This window comes from Phyllobates terribilis, unplaced genomic scaffold (genome assembly GCF_046119375.1).
Source record: "Phyllobates terribilis strain yellow unplaced genomic scaffold, ASM4611937v1 Scaffold_9__5_contigs__length_417890890, whole genome shotgun sequence".
NCBI classification, from domain to species: domain Eukaryota; kingdom Metazoa; phylum Chordata; class Amphibia; order Anura; family Dendrobatidae; genus Phyllobates; species Phyllobates terribilis.
Genome location: NW_027362769.1, coordinates 394,764,457 through 394,789,082, shown reverse-complemented (window position 1 = coordinate 394,789,082; position 24,626 = coordinate 394,764,457). Strand labels below are relative to the sequence as shown.

At 51.2% G+C, this 24,626-nt stretch overlaps 1 protein-coding gene across 1 annotated transcript in view; it reads left to right on the top strand.

The window, feature by feature from the left end:
- The window catches only part of DOC2A (double C2 domain alpha), a 92,206-nt gene that overhangs the window by 14,269 nt on the left and 53,311 nt on the right, over window positions 1–24,626 (top strand). Inside the window, exons 3-6 of the mRNA XM_073648799.1 lie at window positions 4,235–4,314; window positions 5,254–5,328; window positions 9,022–9,131; window positions 10,810–10,936. Coding sequence (XP_073504900.1) covers window positions 4,235–4,314; window positions 5,254–5,328; window positions 9,022–9,131; window positions 10,810–10,936 — 392 coding nt within the window. The remainder of the gene's footprint in view (window positions 1–4,234; window positions 4,315–5,253; window positions 5,329–9,021; window positions 9,132–10,809; window positions 10,937–24,626) is intronic.

The following is a 24,626-nucleotide window of genomic DNA, read 5'->3' as shown; positions in this document are numbered from 1 at the left end:
CATACAGGCTGCTCCCCACCCCGCCACTCTCACACAGGCTGCTCCCCACCCCTCCTCTCTCACACAGGCTGCTCCCCATCCCTTTTCTCTCACACATGCTGCTCCCCATCCCTTTTCTCTCACACAGGCTGCTCCCCACCCATTTTCTCTCACACAGGCTGCTCCCCACCCCTCCTCTCTCACTCAGTATGCTCCCCACAACTCTTCTCTCACACAGGCTGCTCCTCACCCCTCTTCTCTCACACACAGGCTGCTCCCCACCCCTCTTCTCTCACACAGACTGCTCCCCACCCCTCTTCTCTCACACAGACAGTTCCCCACCCCTCTACTCTCACACAGGCTGCTCCCCACCCCTCTTCTCTCTCACAGGCTGCTCCCCATCCCTCTACTCTCACACAGGCTGCTCCCCACCCAGCTTCTCTCACATAGACTGCTTCCCACCCCTCTCTCACACAGACTGCTCCCCATCCCTCCTCTCTCTGACAGACTGCTCCCCACCCCTCCACTCTCAAACAGGCTGCTCCCCACCTTCTTCTCTCATACAGGCTGCTCCTCACCCCCCCCCACTCTCACACAGGCTGCTCCCTAACCCTCTTCTCTCACACAGGCTGCTCCCCACCCCTCTTCTCTCACACAGGCTGCTCCCCACCCCTCCTCTTACACAGGCTGCTCCCCACCCCTCTTGTCTCATACAGGCTGCTCCCCACCCCACCACTCTCACACAGGCTGCTCCCCACCCCTCCTCTCACACAGGCTGCTCCCCACCCCTCTTGTCTCATACAGGCTGATCCCCACCCCTCTTGTCTCACACAGGCTGCTCCCCACCCCTCCTCTCTCACACAGGCTGCTCCCCACCCCTCTTCTCTCACACAGGCTGCTCCCCACCTTCTTCTCTCATACAGGCTGCTCCCCACCCCTCTTCTCTCACACAGGCTGCTCCACGTCCCTCCTCTCTTACACAGGCTGCTCCCCACCCCTTTTCTCTCTCACAGGCTGCTCCCCACTCCTCCTCTCTCACACAGGCTGCTCCCCACCCCTCTTCTCTCACACAGACTGCTCCTCACCACCCCCCACTCTCACACAGGCTGCTCCCTAACCCTCTTCTCTCACACAGGCTGCTCTCCACCCCTCTTCTCTCACACAGGCTGCTCCCCACCCCTCCTCTCACACAGGCTGCTCTCCACCCCTCTTGTCTCATACAGGCTGCTCCCCACCCCGCCACTCTCACACAGGCTGCTCCCCATCCCCTTTCTCTCACACAGGCTGCTCCCCATCCCCTTTCTCTCATACAGGCTGCTCCCCATCCCCTTTCTCTCACACAGGCTGCTCCCCATCCCCTTTCTCTCACACAGGCTGCTCCCCACCCATTTTCTCTCACACAGGCTGCTCCCCACCCCTCCTCTCTCACTCAGGATGCTCCCCACAACTCTTCTCTCACACAGGCTGCTCCTCACCCCTCTTCTCTCACACACAGGCTGCTCCTCACCCCTCTTCTCTCACACACAGGCTGCTCCCCACCTCTCTTCTCTCACACAGACTGCTCCCCACCCCTCTTCTCTCACACAGACTGTTCCCCACCCCTCCACTCTCACACAGGCTGCTCCCCACCCCTCTTCTCTCTCACAGGCTGCTCCCCACCCCTCTTCTCTCTCACAGGCTGCTCCCCATCCCTCTACTCTCACACAGGCTGCTCCCCACCCAGCTTCTCTCACATAGACTGCTTCCCACCCCTCTCTCACACAGACTGCTCCCCATCCCTCCTCTCTCTGACAGACTGCTCCCCACCCCTCCACTCTCAAACAGGCTGCTTCCCACCTCCGATTATACAGACTAATGATTATAGTGCTGTATGCACAATAAGGGATTTTCTCGATCACTTTCATTAGCAGTCAGTAGGGTCACTGACCAGCTGTGGCCCCTCTGCCTCCTGTGATGTGAGTATATTGCATTGGCTCCTGCACTATGGTGGTTTTTCTGAGTAATTGGAGAGGTAGGCATTATAGTCGCATGGCTGCACAGCATAAGGGGCCTGGTAAGGACACATGACCGCCCACATACGTCCTAGGAGCTGATAATACAACTGGTGGTGTCCATTCATTTGAGTGGAAGGTGCAGACCTTTGGTTATAACCATGGGGTGAGACAGGTAGCCGGGAGCTGTGCTCTATGTGGGAATACTGGGGGATAAGATGAGGTCCCGTGAGCCTGGTACAAGGATGACCAAGCATCAGCAGGGGCCGTGCACGCCGCTCAGCAGCTAATGAGCCTCCGCCGCTCATCCTCTCAGATTTGGACCAATAGTTCATTAGATCAGAGAGATGTTCAGGTCAAGTCGTCCCGGAGCCGACACCTGACATCACCTGATGTAACAGCAGAATTATGGATGCAGTGAGCGGAGTAGGAGACATATTATATAGCAGAATTATGGGTGCAGCTCCGGGTGTGACTGGAGTTGAAGACATATTATATAGCAGAATTATGGATGCAGCCCCGGGTGTGACTGGAGTAGAAGGCATATTATATTGCAGAATTATGGATGCAGCTCCGGGTGTGACTGGAGTAGAAGACATATTATATTGCAGAATTATGGATGCAGCTCCGGGTTTGACTGGAGTAGAAGGCATATTATATTGCAGAATTATGGATGCGGCTCCGGGTGTGACTGGAGTAGAAAACATATTATATTGCAGAATTATGGATGCAGCTCCGGGTTTGACTGGAGTAGAAGGCATATTATATTGCAGAATTATGGATGCAGCTCCGGGTGTGACTGGAGTTGAAGACATATTATATAGCAGAATTGTGGATGCAGCTCCGGGTGTGACTGGAGTAGAAGACATATTATATTGCAGAATTATGGATGCAGCTCCGGGTTTGACTGGAGTAGAAGGCATATTATATTGCAGAATTATGGATGCGGCTCCGGGTGTGACTGGAGTAGAAAACATATTATATTGCACAATTATTGATGCAGCTCCGGGTGTGAATGGAGCAGAAGACATACTATATAGCAGAATTATGGATGCAGCTCTGGGTGTGACTGGAGTTGAAGACATATTATATAGCAGAATTATGGATGCAGCTCCGGGTGTGACTGGAGTATAAGGCATATGATATTGCAGAATTATGGATGCAGCTCCGGGTGTGACTGGAGTAGAAGGCATATTATATTGCAGAATTATGGATGCAGCTCCGGGTGTGACTGCAGTTGAAGACATATTATATTGCAGAATTATGGATGCAGCTCTGGGTGTGACTGGAGTAGAAGACATATGATATAGCAGAATTATGGATGCAGCTCTGGGTGTGACTGGAGTAGAAGGCATATTATATAGCAGAATTATGGATGCAGCTCTGGGTGTGACTGGAGTAGAAGACATATGATATAGCAGAATTATGGATGCAGCTCTGGGTGTGACTGGAGTAGAAGACATATGATATAGCAGAATTATGGATGCAGCTCTGGGTGTGACTGGAGTTGAAGACATATTATATAGCAGAATTATGGATGCAGCTCCGGGCGTGACTGGAGTATAAGGCATATTATATTGCAGAATTATGGATGCAGCTCCGGGTGTGACTGGAGTAGAAGGCATATTATATTGCAGAATTATGGATGCAGCTCCGGGTGTGACTGGAGTTGAAGACATATTATATAGCAGAATTATGGATGCAGCTCCGGGCGTGACTGGAGTATAAGGCATATTATATTGCAGAATTATGGATGCAGCTCCGGGTGTGACTGGAGTAGAAGGCATATTATATTGCAGAATTATGGATGCAGCTCCGGGTGTGACTGGAGTTGAAGACATATTATATTGCAGAATTATGGATGCAGCTCCGGGTGTGACTGGAGTAGAAGGCATATTATATAGCAGAATTATGGATGCAGCTCTGGGTGTGACTGGAGTAGAAGACATATGATATAGCAGAATTATGGATGCAGCTCTGGGTGTGACTGGAGTAGAAGACATATGATATAGCAGAATTATGGATGCAGCTCTGGGTGTGACTGGAGTAGAAGACATATGATATAGCAGAATTATGGATGCAGCTCTGGGTGTGATTGGAGTAGAAGACATATGATATAGCAGAATTATGGATGCAGCTCTGGGTGTGACTGGAGTAGATATGATTGCAGTATTCCACCACGTTTGATGGATATTTGCGCTGTGCGGGGGCCGGCGGGGGAGGGGACGTCTTATTTCTGACATTTCATCTTCTTGTCGTTGCAGCTTCGCTGGGAACTCTGGAATTTGAATTATTTTATGATCAAGAAAAATGCATCTTACAGTGCGAAATCCTGAGAGCGAAGGTGGGCGGCCGCCATGACGGGGGCGCGGTATGATGAGGCGGCCATGTCTGCGCCTGTCTCTTCTAATGAGCTGTCTGCGCGGCCTGCCTGCTGACATCTGTCATGTACCCACTGTGCAGAGTGTGATACATGGTGTGATACATGTATCTAATCCTGATATAATTACCCTGGATGAGAACGTGACTGCACTGTATATGGGGTATCAGTCATGTGCCTCCCCTGTGTCTTGTGGCCGCCGGTAATGCCGAGTGATGTATCCGGCACCGCAGATTTATTACATGTGAGGAGTGAAGCCCCCGGCACGACCTGTACGGCACCTATAGTGCTGGAGGCCCCTGGTGACTGCTCGCCTGCCCCGTATACTGTAGGGCACCACACAATGACCTCCGCCGCTGCCCCTGTGGGTGGTGTCTGCTGTGGTCCTGGGCCGAGGATGGCACCGGCGGGTGACTCGGGGCTGCTGCCATCCTGCAGGGTACGGTGCTGGTTGCGGGGGCGGCTGATCGGCCCCTATAATCCCCGCTCCTCCATAATCCCCAGCAGCTATTACCCATAATCCCCGGCGGACACATGAAATCCACTAAGCCTGTTAGTGACACAGATCGCGTGGCTCAGCGCCATGAGCGCCACCGGGGATCCGTGGTCAGGTCGTGACGCCGGAAACATGGGAAATCCTAATACTGGAGGCGAAGATACGACCCCTCACACTGATGGCGTCCGCTGCTCTAGTCACACCATAAGCTGCAGTCCCAAATCACCCACTTACCTTATGTGAGCACTACATCCCCCCGAATGCACTACAGCAGAGCGCGCCGTGTACAGACGCTGAACCCATAGAGGGCAGCAGTGAGGCAAGAGGTTCTGCAGCTGCAGGATGCTGTGGGGCGGTGACTGGAGACCGGGGCAGGGAGCCGCTCACTTCTCTCTTCTACTTTTTAGGGACTGAAACCAATGGACTTCAACGGCCTCGCTGACCCGTACGTGAAGATCCATCTCCTGCCAGGAGCCTGCAAGGTGCGGCCCACGTTACTCGCTGCAACGTACAGACTGGCACTGTAGGGCGTAGAGCACCACAGTACATGCCCTGCAGGCTGGCACTGCCCCTGGATTGTAGACTGGCACTGCCCCTGGATTGTAGACTGGCACTGCCCCTGTTATATAGCCTGGCACTGCCTCTGTATTGTAGACTGGCACTGCCCCTGTATTGTAGACTGGCACTGCCCCTGTTATATAGCCTGGCACTGCCTATGTGATGTAGGCTGGCACTGCCCCTGTATTGTAGACTGGCACTGCCCCTGTTATATAGACTGGCACTGCCTATGTGATGTAGGCTGGCACTGCCCCTGTATTGTAGACTGGCACTGCCCCTGTATTGTAGACTGGTACTGCCCCTGTTATATAGCCTGGCACTGCCTATGTGATGTAGGCTGGCACTGCCCCTGTTATATAGCCTGGCACTGCCCCTGTTATATAGCCTGGCACTGCCTATGTGATGTAGGCTGGCACTGCCCCTGTTATATAGACTGGCACTGCCCCTGTATTGTAGGCTGGCACTTCCCCTGTTATATAGCCTGGCACTGCCCATGTGATGTAAGCTGGCACTGCTTCTGTATTGTAGGCTGGCACTGCCCCTGTTATATAGCCTGCACTGCCCATGTGATGTAGGCTGGCACTGCCCCTGTTATATAGCCTGGCACTGCCCATGTGATGTAAGCTGGCACTGCCTCTATTGTAGGCTGGCACTGCCCCTATTATATAGCCTGGCACTGCCCATGTGATGTAGGCTGGCACTGCCCCTGTTATATAGCCTGGCACTGCCCATGTGATGTAAGCTGGCACTGCCTCTGTATTGTAGGCTGGCACTGCCCCTGTTATATAGCCTGCACTGCTCATGTGATGTACACTGGCACTGCCCCTTTTATATAGCCTGGCACTGCCCATGTATTGTTAGCTGGCACTGCCCATGTGATGTAGGCTGGCACTGCCCCTGTTATATAGCCTGCACTGCCCCTGTATTGTAGGCTGGCACTGTCCATGTGAAGTAGGCTGGCATTGCCCATGTATTGTTAGCTGGCACTGCCCCTGTTATATAGCCTGGCACTGCGCATGTGATGTAGGATGGCACTGCCCCTGCTATATAGCCTGGCACTGCCACTGGGATATAGACTGGCACTGCCCCTGTGATGTATACTGGCACTGCCCATGTGATGTAAGTTGTCACTGCCCCTGTGATATATACTGGCACTGCCCATGTGATGTAAGCTGGCACTGCCCCTGTTATGTAGATTGTCACTGCCCATTTGATGTAGGCTGGCAATGCCCATGTATTGTAAGCTGGCACTGCCCATGTGATGTAGGCATGCACTGCCCATGTGATGTAGGCTGGCACCGCCCATGTGATGTAGACTGGCACTGCCCATGTGATGTAGGCTGGCACTGCCCCTGTGATGTAAGCTGGCACAGCCCATGTTATGTACAGTGGCACTGTCCTTGTGATGTAGGTTGGCACTGCCCATGTTATGTACAGTAGCACTGCCCTTGTGATGTAGGCTGGCACTGCCCATTTGATGTAGGCTGGCACTGCCCCTGTGATGTAAGCTGGCACTGGCCATGTGATGTAGACTGGCACTGCCCATGTATTGTGAGCTGGCACTGCCCATGTGATATAGGCGGGCACTGCCCGTGTGATGTAGGCTGGCACCGCCCATGTGATGTAGACTGGCACTGCCCGTGTGATGTAGGCTGGCACCGCCCATGTGATGTAGACTGGCACTGCTCATGTGACGTAGGCTGGCACTGCCCCTGTGATGTAAGCTGGCACTGCCCATGTTATGTACAGTGGCACTGTCCTTGTGATGTAGGTTGGCACTGCCCATGTTATGTACAGTGGCACTGTCCTTGTGATGTAAGCTGGCACTGCCCATGTGATGTAGGCTGGTAGGTCCTATGTGATGTAGGCTGGCAGGTCCTATGTGATGTAGGCTGGCATGGCCCCTGTCATGTAGACTGGTACTGCCCATGTCATGTAGGCTGGCACTGCCCATGTGATGTGAGGATGGCACGGCCCATGTGATGTAGGCTGGCAATGCCCATGTATTGTAAGCTGGCACTGCCCATATGATGTAGACTGGCACTGCCCATGTGATGTAGGCGGGCACTGCCCATGTGATGTAGGCTGGCACTGCCCATGAGATGTAGGCGGGCACTGCCCATGAGATGTAGACTGGCACTGCCCATGTGATGTAGGCTGGCACTGCCCCTGTGATGTAGGCGGGCACTGCCCATGTGATGTAGGCTGGCACTGCCCCTGTGATGTAAGCTGGCACTGCCCATGTTATGTACAGTGGCACTGTCCTTGTGATGTAGGTTGGCACTGCCCATGTTATGTACAGTAGCATTGCCCTTGTGATGTAGGCTGGCACTGCCCATGTATTGTAAGCTGGCACTACCCATGTTATGTACAGTGGCACTGTCCTTGTGATGTAGGTTGGCACTGCCCATGTTATGTACAGTAGCATTGCCCTTGTGATGTAGGCTGGCACTGCCCATGTATTGTAAGCTGGCACTGCCCCTGTGATGTAAGCTGGCACTGCCCATGTTATGTACAGTGGCACTGCCCTTGTGATGTAGACTGGTAGGTCCTATGTGATGTAGGCTGGCATGGCCCCTGTCATGTAGACTAGTACTGCTCATGTCATGTAGGCTGTCACTGCCCATGTGATGTGAGGCTGGCACGGACCATGTGATGTAGATTTGCATGGCTGCTGTGATGTAGACTGGCACTTCCAAGGTGCTGTAGGTTGGCACCCCCTGGGTGGAGTAGTTTGGGACTGCGTGAGTGATGTAATTGCTGCTATCCAGATTACATAGGTTGGCACTGCACGTGTGATCTAGGCTGGCACTTCCAAGGTGGTATAGGTTGTAAGTGCACAAGTGGTTTTGATTGGCAATGCCCAGGTTGTGCAGGTTGCTGCTCTCCATGTAATGCAGATTGACACTTCCAAGATACTGAAGCTTGGCACCGCCTGGATCATGCGGTATGGCACTGCCCAGGTGAGGTAGACTGACACGTCTAAGGAGCTGTAGGTTGGCAGTGCCCAGGTGGTATAAATGGTCACTGTCTCAGTGATGTAGATTGGCACATCCAAGGTAGTGTAGGTTGGCACTAAACTAACAGTGTAGATTGTCACCACCCTGATGGAGTAACATGGCATTGCTAGGGTGATGGCAGTGCCAGAGAGAGCTGTGCGGGCATTGACCTGACTAATCCTGTCTGCAGTGCCCCTGCCCACCCTGTGCCCACTCTGTGTGTGTCCTTCTTAACCCTTTATTCCACACTGAGCCGGTCACTGTGCCATCAGTGCTGCTGCCCTGCCGACCCCTCCGAGCTGCTGCCACAGCCAAGTCTGCCACTAGATTAATGAGTCTCTCTGGGCTCGCCTATTAGGGCCTAATGTAATAACCTCCATCTCAGCAATCCGCTTCTGCGCTCCGCTAGTCAGGCCTGGATCGATGCTAATCGTATCATCGATCATCCGATTAGTCAGGTCTGGCTGGAAACTGTGGGCATGTGAGGTCTCCGGCCCTGAGAGTAACGACAGGAAGAGCTTTCGGGGGGATCCCTGATATATAACACATAAGAACCGCCCCCGCCGACCCCGTATAATGAGACCCTGCTATAAGCAATGACCCACGTTCTTCTCCCAGGCAAACAAGCTGAAGACGCGAATCGTGAGGAACACCCTGAACCCCACGTGGAACGAAAGTCTCACCTACTGCGGCATCACCCCCGAGGACATGGCCAAGAAGATCCTGAGGTGAGCGGGCAGAGCGTCAGGTGGCGCACCACCACATGTTTCCTGTGGCTTTACAGCAGATCGTTGGCATGAGATGAGCCCCGGCCGGTGATGTGACCCGAACCATAATCACCAGATAGAAAAAAGACAGCATGTGTGCGACAATTAAAGGTCACAAGAATTTAAAGGGGGTCCTGTCTCCTGATCAAAAGTGTCCAGTTTTTATACTTGTTTTATTCCCTCTGTTCGCCTGAGTATTTCTTTCCTTATTTTTTTTAAATCCGCCATACGGTTCCAGAGATATAGGCCTTTTTATTTAGTGCTAATTTCTATGGTTTTGCTGAAGGGGGCGTGGCTTACAGATCCTCAGGGGCGTGTCTTTAAGAGTCACACCCCCTTAGTAAAGGCCATAAAGGCCCATATCTCTAGAACCGTATGGCGGATTTATAAAAAACAAAAAACAGAATACTCAGAAGAGGAGCGGGAAAAAAAATGAGCGCAAAATCGGCCACTTTTTCCTTGGTGACAGGTCCCCTTTGAAGGCACCAAAACTGTTTTTTTTTTGGGAAAGATTGGTGCAACCCATCTGGCTGCACTTGAAGCCTCGAAGAGGGGTTGTCGGTAATCTAATTTTATAGGGTGCATTGCCAGGCCCACGATACCGAAGGGACCACTGTGACCTCACCGCCAGTATAATTACACAGTATGTGATGATGAGGACTATATGGCGGTATTATGGGGGCTCTATAAAGACGTATGATGAGACACTGCGCATTTGGGGCACTATATGGTGATGTTGTGTGAACTGTATATGTCAATATTACATTGATACTATAAGGCAATAGTAGGAAGTTTGATTGGACGTTGCATAAGATATAGACGGTATATTGTGGTGTTGTGTGGACTGTTTGGCAGTATTATTTTGGCAGTTTATGATGACAATGTGGGTACTGTTTATGGGAGTACTATGTGATGCTGCATATTATATGGGCACAATTATTACACATAATGTAAATTATAGTATTATCTTGGAACTATATGGCGGTATTATAAGGGCACTTTAATGGAATATATGGAACACCACACTATAATATGGTATTTTGTAGGTGGCATATGGCAGCATAATGTTTGCACTATAAGTTTTTTATATGAGGTTTCTTAAAGTGAGTAAAATGGAATACTGCATACGATTTGGGCACTTTATGGAGGTATTATAGGGGTTCTATATAGCAGTATTATGTTTCACCATATGGTGGTATTATAACGAATATTCAAGGTAGTATTATTGGATATTGTAAGTTATTTGGAGCTCTGTGGCAGTGTTATGTGTGCTGTATATGTCAGTATTAGGTTAGCACTATATGGCAGTGTTATGTTTGTTGTATATGTCAGTATTAGGTTAGCACTATATGGCAGTGTTATGTGTGCTGTATCTGTCAGTATTAGGTTAGCACTATATGGCAGTAATACGGGGTATTTTTATAGGACGCTTTATATTATTTCGGCACCATGGGGTGGTATTATGTGGGCTTTATATTGCAGTACTATCTTGATACCATTTGGCGGTATTATACGGCGGATATTGTTACGTGTGTGTGGGATCGGTGGATTTGCGGCCGTTGTTCTGCATGAATCCATAAGATGCTGAGTGCGGCGGACACCTTCATCATCCTCACCAGACTCCGCTCTGTCTCCTCAGGATCTCGGTCTGTGATGAAGACAAACTGAGTCATAACGAGTTCATAGGAGAAACGCGAGTCCCACTGCGGCGGCTGAAGCCGGGGGAGAAGAAGCACTTCAACCTCTGCCTGGAGCGGCAGATCCCTGTAAGAGACCGCACCAGTGAGACCGCACGGCTAGGAGACATCACTACTGAGGGAGACGGCACTGCTAGGAGACATCACTACTGAGGGAGACGGCACTGCTAGGAGACATCACTACTGAGGGAGACGGCACTGCTAGGAGACATCACTACTGAGGGAGACGGCACTGCTAGGAGACATCACTACTGAGAGAGACGGCACTGCTAGGAGACATCACTACTGAGAGAGACGACACTGCTAGGAGACATCACTACTGAGAGAGACGACACTGCTAGGAGACATCACTACTGAGGGAGACGGCACTGCTAGGAGACATCACTACTGAGAGAGACGACACTGCTAGGAGACATCACTACTGAGAGAGACGACACTGCTAGGAGACATCACTACTGAGAGAGACGACACTGCTAGGAGACATCACTACTGAGAGAGACGGCACTGCTAGGAGACATCACTACTGAGAGAGACGGCACTGCTAGGAGACATCACTACTGAGAGAGACGGCACTGCTAGGAGACATCACTACTGAGAGAGACGACACTGCTAGGAGACATCACTACTGAGGGAGACGGCACTGCTAGGAGACATCACTACTGAGAGAGACGGCACTGCTAGGAGACATCACTACTGAGAGAGACGGCACTGCTAGGAGACATCACTACTGAGAGAGACGGCACTGCTAGGAGACATCACTACTGAGAGAGACGGCACTGCTAGGAGACATCACTACTGAGAGAGACGACACTGCTAGGAGACATCACTACTGAGAGAGACGGCACTGCTAGGAGACATCACTACTGAGAGAGACGGCACTGCTAGGAGACATCACTACTGAGGGAGACGGCACGGCTAGGAGACATCACTACTGAGGGAGACGGCACTGCTAGGAGACATCACTACTGAGAGAGACGACACTGCTAGGAGACATCACTACTGAGAGAGACGGCACTGCTAGGAGACATCACTACTGAGGGAGACGGCACTGCTAGGAGACATCACTACTGAGAGAGACGACACTGCTAGGAGACATCACTACTGAGAGAGACGGCACTGCTAGGAGACATCACTACTGAGAGAGACGGCACTGCTAGGAGACATCACTACTGAGAGAGACGGCACTGCTAGGAGACATCACTACTGAGAGAGACGACACTGCTAGGAGACATCACTACTGAGAGAGACGGCACTGCTAGGAGACATCACTACTGAGAGAGACGGCACTGCTAGGAGACATCACTACTGAGAGAGACGGCACTGCTAGGAGACATCACTACTGAGAGAGACGACACTGCTAGGAGACATCACTACTGAGAGAGACGACACTGCTAGGAGACATCACTACTGAGAGAGACGACACTGCTAGGAGACATCACTACTGAGAGAGACGACACTGCTAGGAGACATCACTACTGAGAGAGACGACACTGCTAGGAGACATCACTACTGAGAGAGACGGCACTGCTAGGAGACATCACTACTGAGAGAGACGGCACTGCTAGGAGACATCACTACTGAGAGAGACGGCACTGCTAGGAGACATCACTACTGAGAGAGACGACACTGCTAGGAGACATCACTACTGAGGGAGACGGCACTGCTAGGAGACATCACTACTGAGAGAGACGGCACTGCTAGGAGACATCACTACTGAGAGAGACGGCACTGCTAGGAGACATCACTACTGAGAGAGACGGCACTGCTAGGAGACATCACTACTGAGAGAGACGGCACTGCTAGGAGACATCACTACTGAGAGAGACGACACTGCTAGGAGACATCACTACTGAGAGAGACGGCACTGCTAGGAGACATCACTACTGAGAGAGACGGCACTGCTAGGAGACATCACTACTGAGAGAGACGGCACTGCTAGGAGACATCACTACTGAGAGAGACGGCACTGCTAGGAGACATCACTACTGAGAGAGACGGCACTGCTAGGAGACATCACTACTGAGAGAGACGGCACTGCTAGGAGACATCACTACTGAGAGAGACGACACTGCTAGGAGACATCACTACTGAGAGAGACGGCACTGCTAGGAGACATCACTACTGAGAGAGACGGCACTGCTAGGAGACATCACTACTGAGAGAGACGGCACTGCTAGGGGACATCACTACTGAGAGAGACCTCACTGCTAGGAGAAATCACTACTGAGAGAGACGACACTGCTAGGAGACATCACTACTGAGAGAGACGACACTGCTAGGGGACATCACTACTGAGAGAGACGTCACTGCTAGGAGACATCACTACTGAGAGAGACGTCACTGCTAGGAGACATCACTACTGAGAGAGACGGCACTGCTAGGAGACATCACTACTGAGAGAGACGGCACTGCTAGGAGACATCACTACTGAGAGAGATGGCACTGCTAGGGGACATCACTACTGAGAGAGACCTCACTGCTAGGAGAAATCACTACTGAGAGAGACGACACTGCTAGGAGACATCACTACTGAGAGAGACGACACTGCTAGGGGACATCACTACTGAGAGAGACGTCACTGCTAGGAGACATCACTAGTGAGAGAGACGGCACTGCTAGGAGACATCACTACTGAGAGAGACGGCACTGCTAGGAGACATCACTACTGAGAGAGACGGCACTGCTAGGAGACATCACTACTGAGAGAGACGACACTGCTAGGAGACATCACTACTGAGAGAGACGACACTGCTAGGAGAAATCACTACTGAGAGAGACGACACTGCTAGGAGACATCACTACTGAGAGAGACGACACTGCTAGGGGACATCACTACTGAGAGAGACGTCACTGCTAGGAGACATCACTACTGAGAGAGACGTCACTGCTAGGAGACATCACTACTGAGAGAGACGGCACTGCTAGGAGACATCACTACTGAGAGAGACGGCACTGCTAGGAGACATCACTACTGAGAGAGATGGCACTGCTAGGGGACATCACTACTGAGAGAGACCTCACTGCTAGGAGAAATCACTACTGAGAGAGACGACACTGCTAGGAGACATCACTACTGAGAGAGACGACACTGCTAGGGGACATCACTACTGAGAGAGACGTCACTGCTAGGAGACATCACTAGTGAGAGAGACGGCACTGCTAGGAGACATCACTACTGAGAGAGACGGCACTGCTAGGAGACATCACTACTGAGAGAGACGGCACTGCTAGGAGACATCACTACTGAGAGAGACGACACTGCTAGGAGACATCACTACTGAGAGAGACGACACTGCTAGGAGACATCACTACTGAGAGAGACGTCACTGCTAGGAGACATCACTACTGAGAGAGACGACACTGCTAGGGGACATCACTACTGAGAGAGACCTCACTGCTAGGAGACATCACTACTGAGAGAGACGACACTGCTAGGAGACATCACTACTGAGAGAGACGGCACTGCTAGGAGACATCACTACTGAGAGAGACCTCACTGCTAGGAGACATCACTACTGAGAGAGACCTCACTGCTAGGAGACATCACTACTGAGAGAGACGTCACTGCTAGGAGACATCACTACTGAGAGAGACGTCACTGCTAGGAGACATCACTACTGAGAGAGACGGCACTGCTAGGAGACATCACTACTGAGAGAGACGGCACTGCTAGGAGACATCACTACTGAGAGAGACGGCACTGCTAGGAGACATCACTACTGAGAGAGACGGCACTGCTAGGAGACATCACTACTGAGAGAGACGGCACTGCTAGGAGACATCACTACTGAGAGAGACGACACTGCTAGGAGACATCACTACTGAGAGAGACGTCACTGCTAGGAGACATCACTACTGAGAGAGACGACACTGCTAGGAGACATCACTACTGAGAGAGACGACACTGCTAGGGGACATCACTACTGAGAGAGACGACACTGCTAGGAGACATCACTACTGAGAGAGACGACACTGCTAGGAGACATCACTACTGAGAGAGACGACACTGCTAGGAGACATCACTACTGAGAGAGACGACACTGCTAGGAGACATCACTACTGAGAGAGACGACACTGCTAGGAGACATCACTACTGAGAGAGACGACACTGCTAGGAGACATCACTACTGAGAGAGACGACACTGCTAGGAGACATCACTACTGAGAGAGACGTCACTGGTAGGAGACATCACTACTGAGAGAGACGACACTGCTAGGGGACATCACTACTGAGAGAGACCTCACTGCTAGGAGACATCACTACTGAGAGAGACGGCACTGCTAGGAGACATCACTACTGAGAGAGACAGCACTGCTAGGAGACATCACTACTGAGAGAGACCTCACTGCTAGGAGACATCACTACTGAGAGAGACCTCACTGCTAGGAGACATCACTACTGAGAGAGACGTCACTGCTAGGAGACATCACTACTGAGAGAGACGGCACTGCTAGGAGACATCACTACTGAGAGAGACGGCACTGCTAGGAGACATCACTACTGAGAGAGACGGCACTGCTAGGAGACATCACTACTGAGAGAGACGGCACTGCTAGGAGACATCACTACTGAGAGAGACGGCACTGCTAGGAGACATCACTACTGAGAGAGACCTCACTGCTAGGAGACATCACTACTGAGAGAGACCTCACTGCTAGGAGACATCACTACTGAGAGAGACGTCACTGCTAGGAGACATCACTACTGAGAGAGACGTCACTGCTAGGAGACATCACTACTGAGAGAGACGGCACTGCTAGGAGACATCACTACTGAGAGAGACGGCACTGCTAGGAGACATCACTACTGAGAGAGACGGCACTGCTAGGAGACATCACTACTGAGAGAGACGGCACTGCTAGGAGACATCACTACTGAGAGAGACGGCACTGCTAGGAGACATCACTACTGAGAGAGACGACACTGCTAGGAGACATCACTACTGAGAGAGACGTCACTGCTAGGAGACATCACTACTGAGAGAGACGACACTGCTAGGAGACATCACTACTGAGAGAGACGACACTGCTAGGGGACATCACTACTGAGAGAGACGACACTGCTAGGAGACATCACTACTGAGAGAGACGACACTGCTAGGAGACATCACTACTGAGAGAGACGACACTGCTAGGAGACATCACTACTGAGAGAGACGACACTGCTAGGAGACATCACTACTGAGAGAGACGACACTGCTAGGAGACATCACTACTGAGAGAGACGACACTGCTAGGAGACATCACTACTGAGAGAGACGACACTGCTAGGAGACATCACTACTGAGAGAGACGTCACTGGTAGGAGACATCACTACTGAGAGAGACGACACTGCTAGGGGACATCACTACTGAGAGAGACCTCACTGCTAGGAGACATCACTACTGAGAGAGACGGCACTGCTAGGAGACATCACTACTGAGAGAGACAGCACTGCTAGGAGACATCACTACTGAGAGAGACCTCACTGCTAGGAGCCATCACTACTGAGAGAGACCTCACTGCTAGGAGACATCACTACTGAGAGAGACGTCACTGCTAGGAGACATCACTACTGAGAGAGACGGCACTGCTAGGAGACATCACTACTGAGAGAGACGGCACTGCTAGGAGACATCACTACTGAGAGAGACGGCACTGCTAGGAGACATCACTACTGAGAGAGACGGCACTGCTAGGAGACATCACTACTGAGAGAGACGGCACTGCTAGGAGACATCACTACTGAGAGAGACGACACTGCTAGGAGACATCACTACTGAGAGAGACGTCACTGCTAGAAGACATCACTACTGAGAGAGACGACACTGCTAGGAGACATCACTACTGAGAGAGACGACACTGCTAGGGGACATCACTACTGAGAGAGACGACACTGCTAGGAGACATCACTACTGAGAGAGACGACACTGCTAGGAGACATCACTACTGAGAGAGACGACACTGCTAGGAGACATCACTACTGAGAGAGACGTCACTGCTGGGAGACATCACTACTGAGAGAGACGTCACTGCTGGGAGACATCACTACTGAGAGAGACCTCACTGCCAGGAGACATCACTACTGAGAGAGACGTCACTGCTAGGGGACATCACTACTGAGAGAGACGTCACTGCTAGGAGACATCACTACTGAGAGAGACGGCACTGCTAGGAGACATCACTACTGAGAGAGACGTCACTGCTAGGGGACATCACTACTGAGAGATACGTCACTGCTAGGAGACATCACTACTGAGAGAGACGTCACTGCTAGGAGACATCACTAGTGAGAGAGACGGCACTGCTAGGGGACATCACTAGTGAGAGAGACGGCACTGCTATTAGACATCACTACTGAGAGAGACGACACTGCTAGGAGACATCACTACTGAGAGAGACGACACTGCTAGGAGACATCACTAGTGAGAGAGACGGCACTGCAAGGAGACATCACTACTGAGAGAGACGACACTGCTAGGAGACATCACTACTGAGAGAGACCTCACTACTGAGAGAGACATCACTGCTAGGAGACATCACTACTGAGAGAGACATCACTGCTAGGAGACATCACTACTGAGATAGACGTCACTTCCAGGAGACATCACTACTGAGATAGACGTCACTGCTAGGAGATATCACTACTGAGAGAGACGTCACTGCTAGGGGACATCACTACTGAGAGAGACGTCACTGCTAGGAGACATCACTACTGAGAGAGACGTCACTGCTAGGAGACATCACTACTGAGAGAGACGTCACTGCCAGGAGACATCACTACTGAGAGAGACATCACTGCCAGGAGACATCACTACTGAGAGAGACCTCACTGCTAGAAGACATCACTACTGAGAGAGACGTCACTGCTAGGAGACATCACTACTGAGAGAGATCTCACTGCCAGGAGAAATCACTACTGAGAGAGACATCACTGCTAGGAGACATCACTACAAAGAGAGACATCACTGCTAGGAGACATCACTACTGAGAGAGACGTCACTGCCAGGAGACATCACTACTGAGAGAGACATCACTGCCAGGAGACATCACTACTGAGAGAGACCTCACTGCTAGAAGACATCACTACTGAGAGAGACGTCACTGCTAGGAGACATCACTACTGAGAGAGATCTCACTGCCAGGAGAAATCACTACTGAGAGAGACATCACTGCTAGGAGACATCACTACAAAGAGAGACATCACTGCTAGGAGACATCACTACTGAGAGAGACCTCACTACTGAGAGAGACGTCACTGCTAGGAGACATCACTACTGAGAGAGACGGCACTGCTAGGAGACATCACTACTGAGAGAGACGTCACTGCTAGGAGACATCACTACTGAGAGAGACGTCACTGCTAGGAGACATCACTACTGAGAGAGACGTCACTGCCAGGAGACATCACTACTGAGAGAGAAGTCACTGCTAGGAGACATCACTACTGAGAGAGACGGCACTGCTAGGAGACATCACTACTGAGAGAGACGTCACTGCTAGGAGACATCACTACTGAGAGAGACGGCACTGCCAGGAGACATCACTACTGAGAGAGACGTCACTGCTAGGAGACATCACTACTGAGAGAGACGTCACTGCTAGGGGACATCACTACTGAGAGAGACGGCACTGCTAGGAGACATCACTACTGAGAGAGACCTCACTACTGAGAGAGACGTCACTGCTAGGAGACATCACTACTGAGAGAGACGGCACTGCTAGGAGACATCACTACTGAGAGAGACGGCACTGCTAGGGGACATCACTACTGAGAGAGACGGCACTGCTAGGAGACATCACTACTGAGAGAGACGTCACTACTACAAGACATCACTACTGAGAGAGACTGCACTGCTAGGAGACATCACTACTGAGAGAGACTGCACTGCTAGGGGACATCACTACTGAGAGAGACTGCACTGCTAGGGGACATCACTACTGAGAGAGACGGCACTACTACAAGACATCACCACTGAGAGAGACTGCACTGCTAGGAGACATCACTACTGAGAGAGACGGCACTGCTAGGGGACATCACTACTGAGAGAGACGGCACTGCTAGGGGACATCACTACTGAGAGAGACGTCACTGCTAGGGGACATCACTACTGAGAGAGACGTCACTGCTAGGGGACATCACTACTGAGAGAGACTGCACTGCTAGGGGACATCACTACTGAGAGAGACGGCACTACTACAAGACATCACTACTGAGAGAGACTGCACTGCTAGGAGACATCACTACTGAGAGAGACCTCACTGCTAGGAGACATCACTACTGAGAGAGACGGCACTACTACAAGACATCACTACTGAGAGAGACGTCACTGCTAGGACACATCACTACTGAAAGAGACCTCACTGCTAGAAGACATCAATACTGAGAGAGACGTCACTGCTAGGAGACATCACTACTGAGAGAGACGTCACTGCTAGGAGACATCACTACTGAGAGAGACGTCACTGCTAGGAGACATCACTACTGAGAGAGACATCACTGCCAGGAGACATCACTACTGAGAGAGACATCACTGCTAGGAGACATCACTACTGAGAGAGACCTCACTGCCAGGAGACATCACTACTGAGAGAGACATCACTGCTAGGAGACATCACTACTGAGAGAGACCTCACTGCCAGGAGACATCACTACTGAGAGAGACATCACTGCTAGGAGACATCACTACTGAGAGAGTCGGCACTGCTGGGAGACATCACTACTGAGAGAGACGTCACTGCTAGGGGACATCACTACTGAGAGAGACATCACTGCCAGGAGACATCACTACTGAGAGAGACCTCACTGCCAGGAGACATCACTACTGAGAGAGACATCACTGCTAGGAGACATCACTACTGAGAGAGACGGCACTGCAGGGAGACATCACTACTGAGAGAGACGTGACTGCTGGGAGACATCACTACTGATAGAGATGTCACTACTAAGAGACATCGCTACTGAGAGAGACCTCAATGCTAGGAGACATCACTACTGAGAGAGATGTCACTGCTAAGAGACATCACTACTGAGAGAGACCTCACTGCTAGGAGACATCACTACTGAGAGAGATGTCACTGCTAAGAGACATCACTACTGAGAGAGACCTCACTGCCAGGAGACATCACTACTGAGAGAGACGTCACTGCTAGGAGACATCACTACTGAGAGAGACCTCACTGCTAGGAGACATCACTGTAAGAGAGATGTCACTACTAAGAGACATCACTACTGAGAGAGACCTCACTGCCAGGAGACATCACTACTGAGAGAGACGGCACTGCCAGGAGACATCACTACTGAGAGAGACGACACTGCTAGGAGACATCACTACTGAGAGAGATGGCACGGCTAGGGGACATCACTACTGAGAGAGACGGCACTGCTAGGAGACATCACTACTGAGAGAGACGGCACTGCTAGGAGACATCACTACTGAGAGACACGACACTGCTAGGAGACATCACTACTGAGAGAGACGGCACTGCTAGGAGACATCACTACTGAGAGAGACGGCATTGCTAGGAGACATCACTACTGAGAGAGACGGCACTGCTGGGAGACATCACTACTGAGAGAGACGGCACTGCTAGGAGACATCACTACTGAGAGAGACGTCACTGCCAGGAGACATCACTACTGAGAGAGAAGTCACTGCTAGGAGACATCACTACTGAGATACGTCACTGCCAGGAGACATCACTACTGAGAGAGACGGCACTGCTGGGAGACATCACTACTGAGAGAGACCTCACTGCTAGGAGACATCACTACTGAGAGAGACGTCACTGCTAGGGGACATCACTACTGAGAGAGACGACACTGCTAGGAGACATCACTACTGAGAGAGACATCACTGCTAGGGGACATCACTACTGAGAGAGACGACACTGCTAGGAGACATCACTACTGAGAGAGACGTCACTGCTAGGGGACATCACTACTGAGAGAGACGACACTGCTAGGAGACATCACTACTGAGAGAGACGACACTGCTAGGAGACATCACTACTGAGAGAGACGACACTGCTAGGAGACATCACTACTGAGAGAGACGACACTGCTAGGAGACATCACTACTGAGAGAGACCTCACTGCTTGGAGACATCACTACTGAGAGAGAGGGCACTGCTAGGAGACATCACTACTGAGAGAGACGTCACTGCTAGGAGACATCACTACTGAGAGAGACGTCACTGCTAGGAGACATCACTACTGAGAGAGACGTCACTGCTAGGGGACATCACTACTGAGAGAGACCTCACTGCTAGGAGACATCACTACTGAGACAGACCTCACTGCTAGGAGACATCACTATAAGAGAGACGTCACTGCCAGGAGACATCAGTACTGAGAGAGACGGCACTGCTGGGAGACATCACTACTGAGAGAGACGGCACTGCTAGGAGACATCACTACTGAGAGAGACGGCACTGCTAGGAGACTTCACTACTGAGAGACGGCACTGCTAGGAGACATCACTACTGAGAGAGATCTCACTGCTAGGAGACATCACTACTGAGAGAGACGTCACTGCTGGGAGACATCACTACTGAGAGAGACGTCACTGCTAGGAGACATCACTACTGAGAGAGACGACACTGCTAGGAGACATCACTTCTGAGAGAGACCTCACTGCCAGGAGACATCACTACTGAGAGAGACGACACTGCTAGGAGACATCACTTCTGAGAGAGACCTCACTGCCAGGAGACATCACTACTGAGAGAGACCTCACTACTGAGAGAGACGTCACTGCTAGGGGACATCACTACTGAGAGAGACCTCACTGCCAGGAGACCTCACTACTGAGAGAGACGTCACTGCTAGGAGACATCACTACTGAGAGAGACGGCACTGCTAGGAGACATCACTACTGAGAGAGACGGCACTGCTAGGAGACATCACTACTGAGAGAGACCTCACTGCTAGGAGACATCACTACTGAGAGAGACGTCACTGCTAGGAGACATCACTACTGAGAGAGATGACACTGCTAGGAGACATCACTTCTGAGAGAGACATCACTACTGAGAGAGACATCACTGCTAGGAGACATCACTACTGAGAGAGACGGCACTGCTGGGAGACATCACTACTGAGAGAGACGGCACTGCTGGGAGACATCACTACTGATAGAGATGTCACTACTAAGAGACATCGCTACTGAGAGAGACCTCACTGCCAGGAGACATCACTACTGAGAGAGACATCACTGCTAGGAGACATCACTACTGAGAGAGACCTCACTGCCAGGAGACATCACTACTGAGAGAGACATCACTGCTAGGAGACATCACTACTGAGAGAGACGGCACTGCTGGGAGACATCACTACTGAGAGAGACGTGACTGATGGGAGACATCACTACTGATAGAGATGTCACTACTAAGAGACATCGCTACTGAGAGAGACCTCACTGCTAGGAGACATCACTACTGAGAGAGACCTCACTGCTAGGAGACATCACTATAAAAGAGATGTCACTACTAAGAGACATCACTACTGAGAGAGACCTCACTGCCAGGAGACATCACTACTGAGAGAGACGTCACTGCTAGGAGACATCAGTACTGAGAGAGACGTCACTGCTAGGAGACATCACTACTGAGAAAGACGGCACTGCTAAGAGACATCACTACTGAGAGAGACCTCACTGCTAGTAGACATCACTACTGAGAGAGACCTCAATACTGAGAGAGACGTCACTGCTAGGGGACATCACTTCTGAGAGAGACGTCACTGCTAGGAGACATCACTTCTGAGAGAGACATCACTGCTAGGAGACATCACTACTGAGAGAGACCTCACTGCCAGGAGACATCACTACTGAGATAGACGTCACTGCTGGGAGACATCACTACTGAGAGAGACGTCACTGCTGGGAGACATCACTACTGAGAGAGACGTCACTGCTAGGAGACATCACTTCTGAGAGAGACGGCACTGCTAGGAGACATCACTACTGAGAGAGACGGCACTGCTAGGAGACATCACTACTGAGAGAGATGGCACTGGTAGAAGACATCACTACTGAGAGAGACCTCACTACTGAGAGAGACAGCACTGCTAGGAAACATCACTACTGAGAGAGACCTCACTACTGAGAGAGACGTCACTGCTCGGAGACATCACTACTGAGAGAGATGTCACTGCTGGGAGACATCACTACTGAGAGAGACGGCACTGCTAGGAGACATCACTACTGAGAGACGTCACTGCTGAGAGAGACGTCACTGCTAGGAGACATCACTACTGAGAGAGACGTCACTGCTAGGAGACATCACTACTGAGAGAGACGGCACTGCTAGGGGACATCACTACTGAGTGAGACATCACTGCCAGGAGACATCACTACTGAGATAGACGTCACTGCTAGGAGACATCACTACTGAGAGACGTCACTGCTGAGAGAGACGTCACTGCTGGGAGACATCACTACTGAGAGAGACGGCACTGCTAGGAGACATCACTACTGAGAGACGTCACTGCTGAGAGAGACGTCACTGCTGGGAGACATCACTACTGAGAGAGACGGCACTGCTAGGAGACATCACTACTGAGAGACGTCACTGCTGAGAGAGACGTCACTGCTAGGAGACATCACTTCTGAGAGAGACGTCACTGCTAGGAGACATCACTACTGAGAGACGTCACTGCTGGGAGACATCACTACTGAGAGAGACGTCACTGCTAGGAGACATCACTACTGAGAGAGACGTCACTGCTAGGGGACATCACTACTGAGAGAGACGTCACTGCTAGGGGACATCACTACTGAGAGAGACGTCACTGCCAGGAGACATCACTACTGAGAGAGACATCACTGCTAGGAGACATCACTGCTAGGAGACATCACTACTGAGAGAGACGTCACTGCTAGGAGACATCACTACTGAGAGAGACGTCACTGCTAGGAGACATCACTACTGAGAGAGACGTCACTGCTAGGGGACATCACTACTGAGAGAGACCTCAATACTGAGAGAGACCTCACTGCTAGGAGACATCACTACTGAGAGAGACGTCACTGCTAGGAGACATCACTTCTGAGAGAGACGTCACTGCTAGGAGACATCACTACTGAGAGAGACGTCACTGCTAGGAGACATCACTACTGAGAGAGACGGCACTGCTAGGAGACATCACTACTGAGAGAGACGTCACTGCTAGGAGACATCACTACTGAGAGAGACGTCACTGCTAGGAGACATCACTACTGAGAGAGACATCACTGCTAGGAGACATCACTACTGAGAGAGACCTCACTGCCAGGAGACATCACTACTGAGAGAGACGTCACTGCTAGGAGACATCACTACTGAGAGAGACCTCACTGCTAGGGGACATCACTTCTGAGAGAGACGTCACTGCTAGGAGACATCACTACTGAGAGAGACGTCACTGCTAGGAAACATCACTACTGAGAGAGACGGCACTGCTAGGAGACATCACTACTGAGAGAGACGTCACTGCTAGGAGACATCACTACTGAGAGAGACGTCACTGCTAGGAGACATCACTACTGAGAGAGACATCACTGCTAGGAGACATCACTACTGAGAGAGACCTCACTGCCAGGAGACATCACTACTGAGAGAGACGTCACTGCTAGGAGACATCACTACTGAGAGAGACCTCACTGCTAGGGGACATCACTTCTGAGAGAGACGTCACTGCTAGGAGACATCACTACTGAGAGAGACGTCACTGCTAGGAAACATCACTACTGAGAGAGACCTCACTGCTAGGAGACATCACTTCTGAGAGAGACGTCA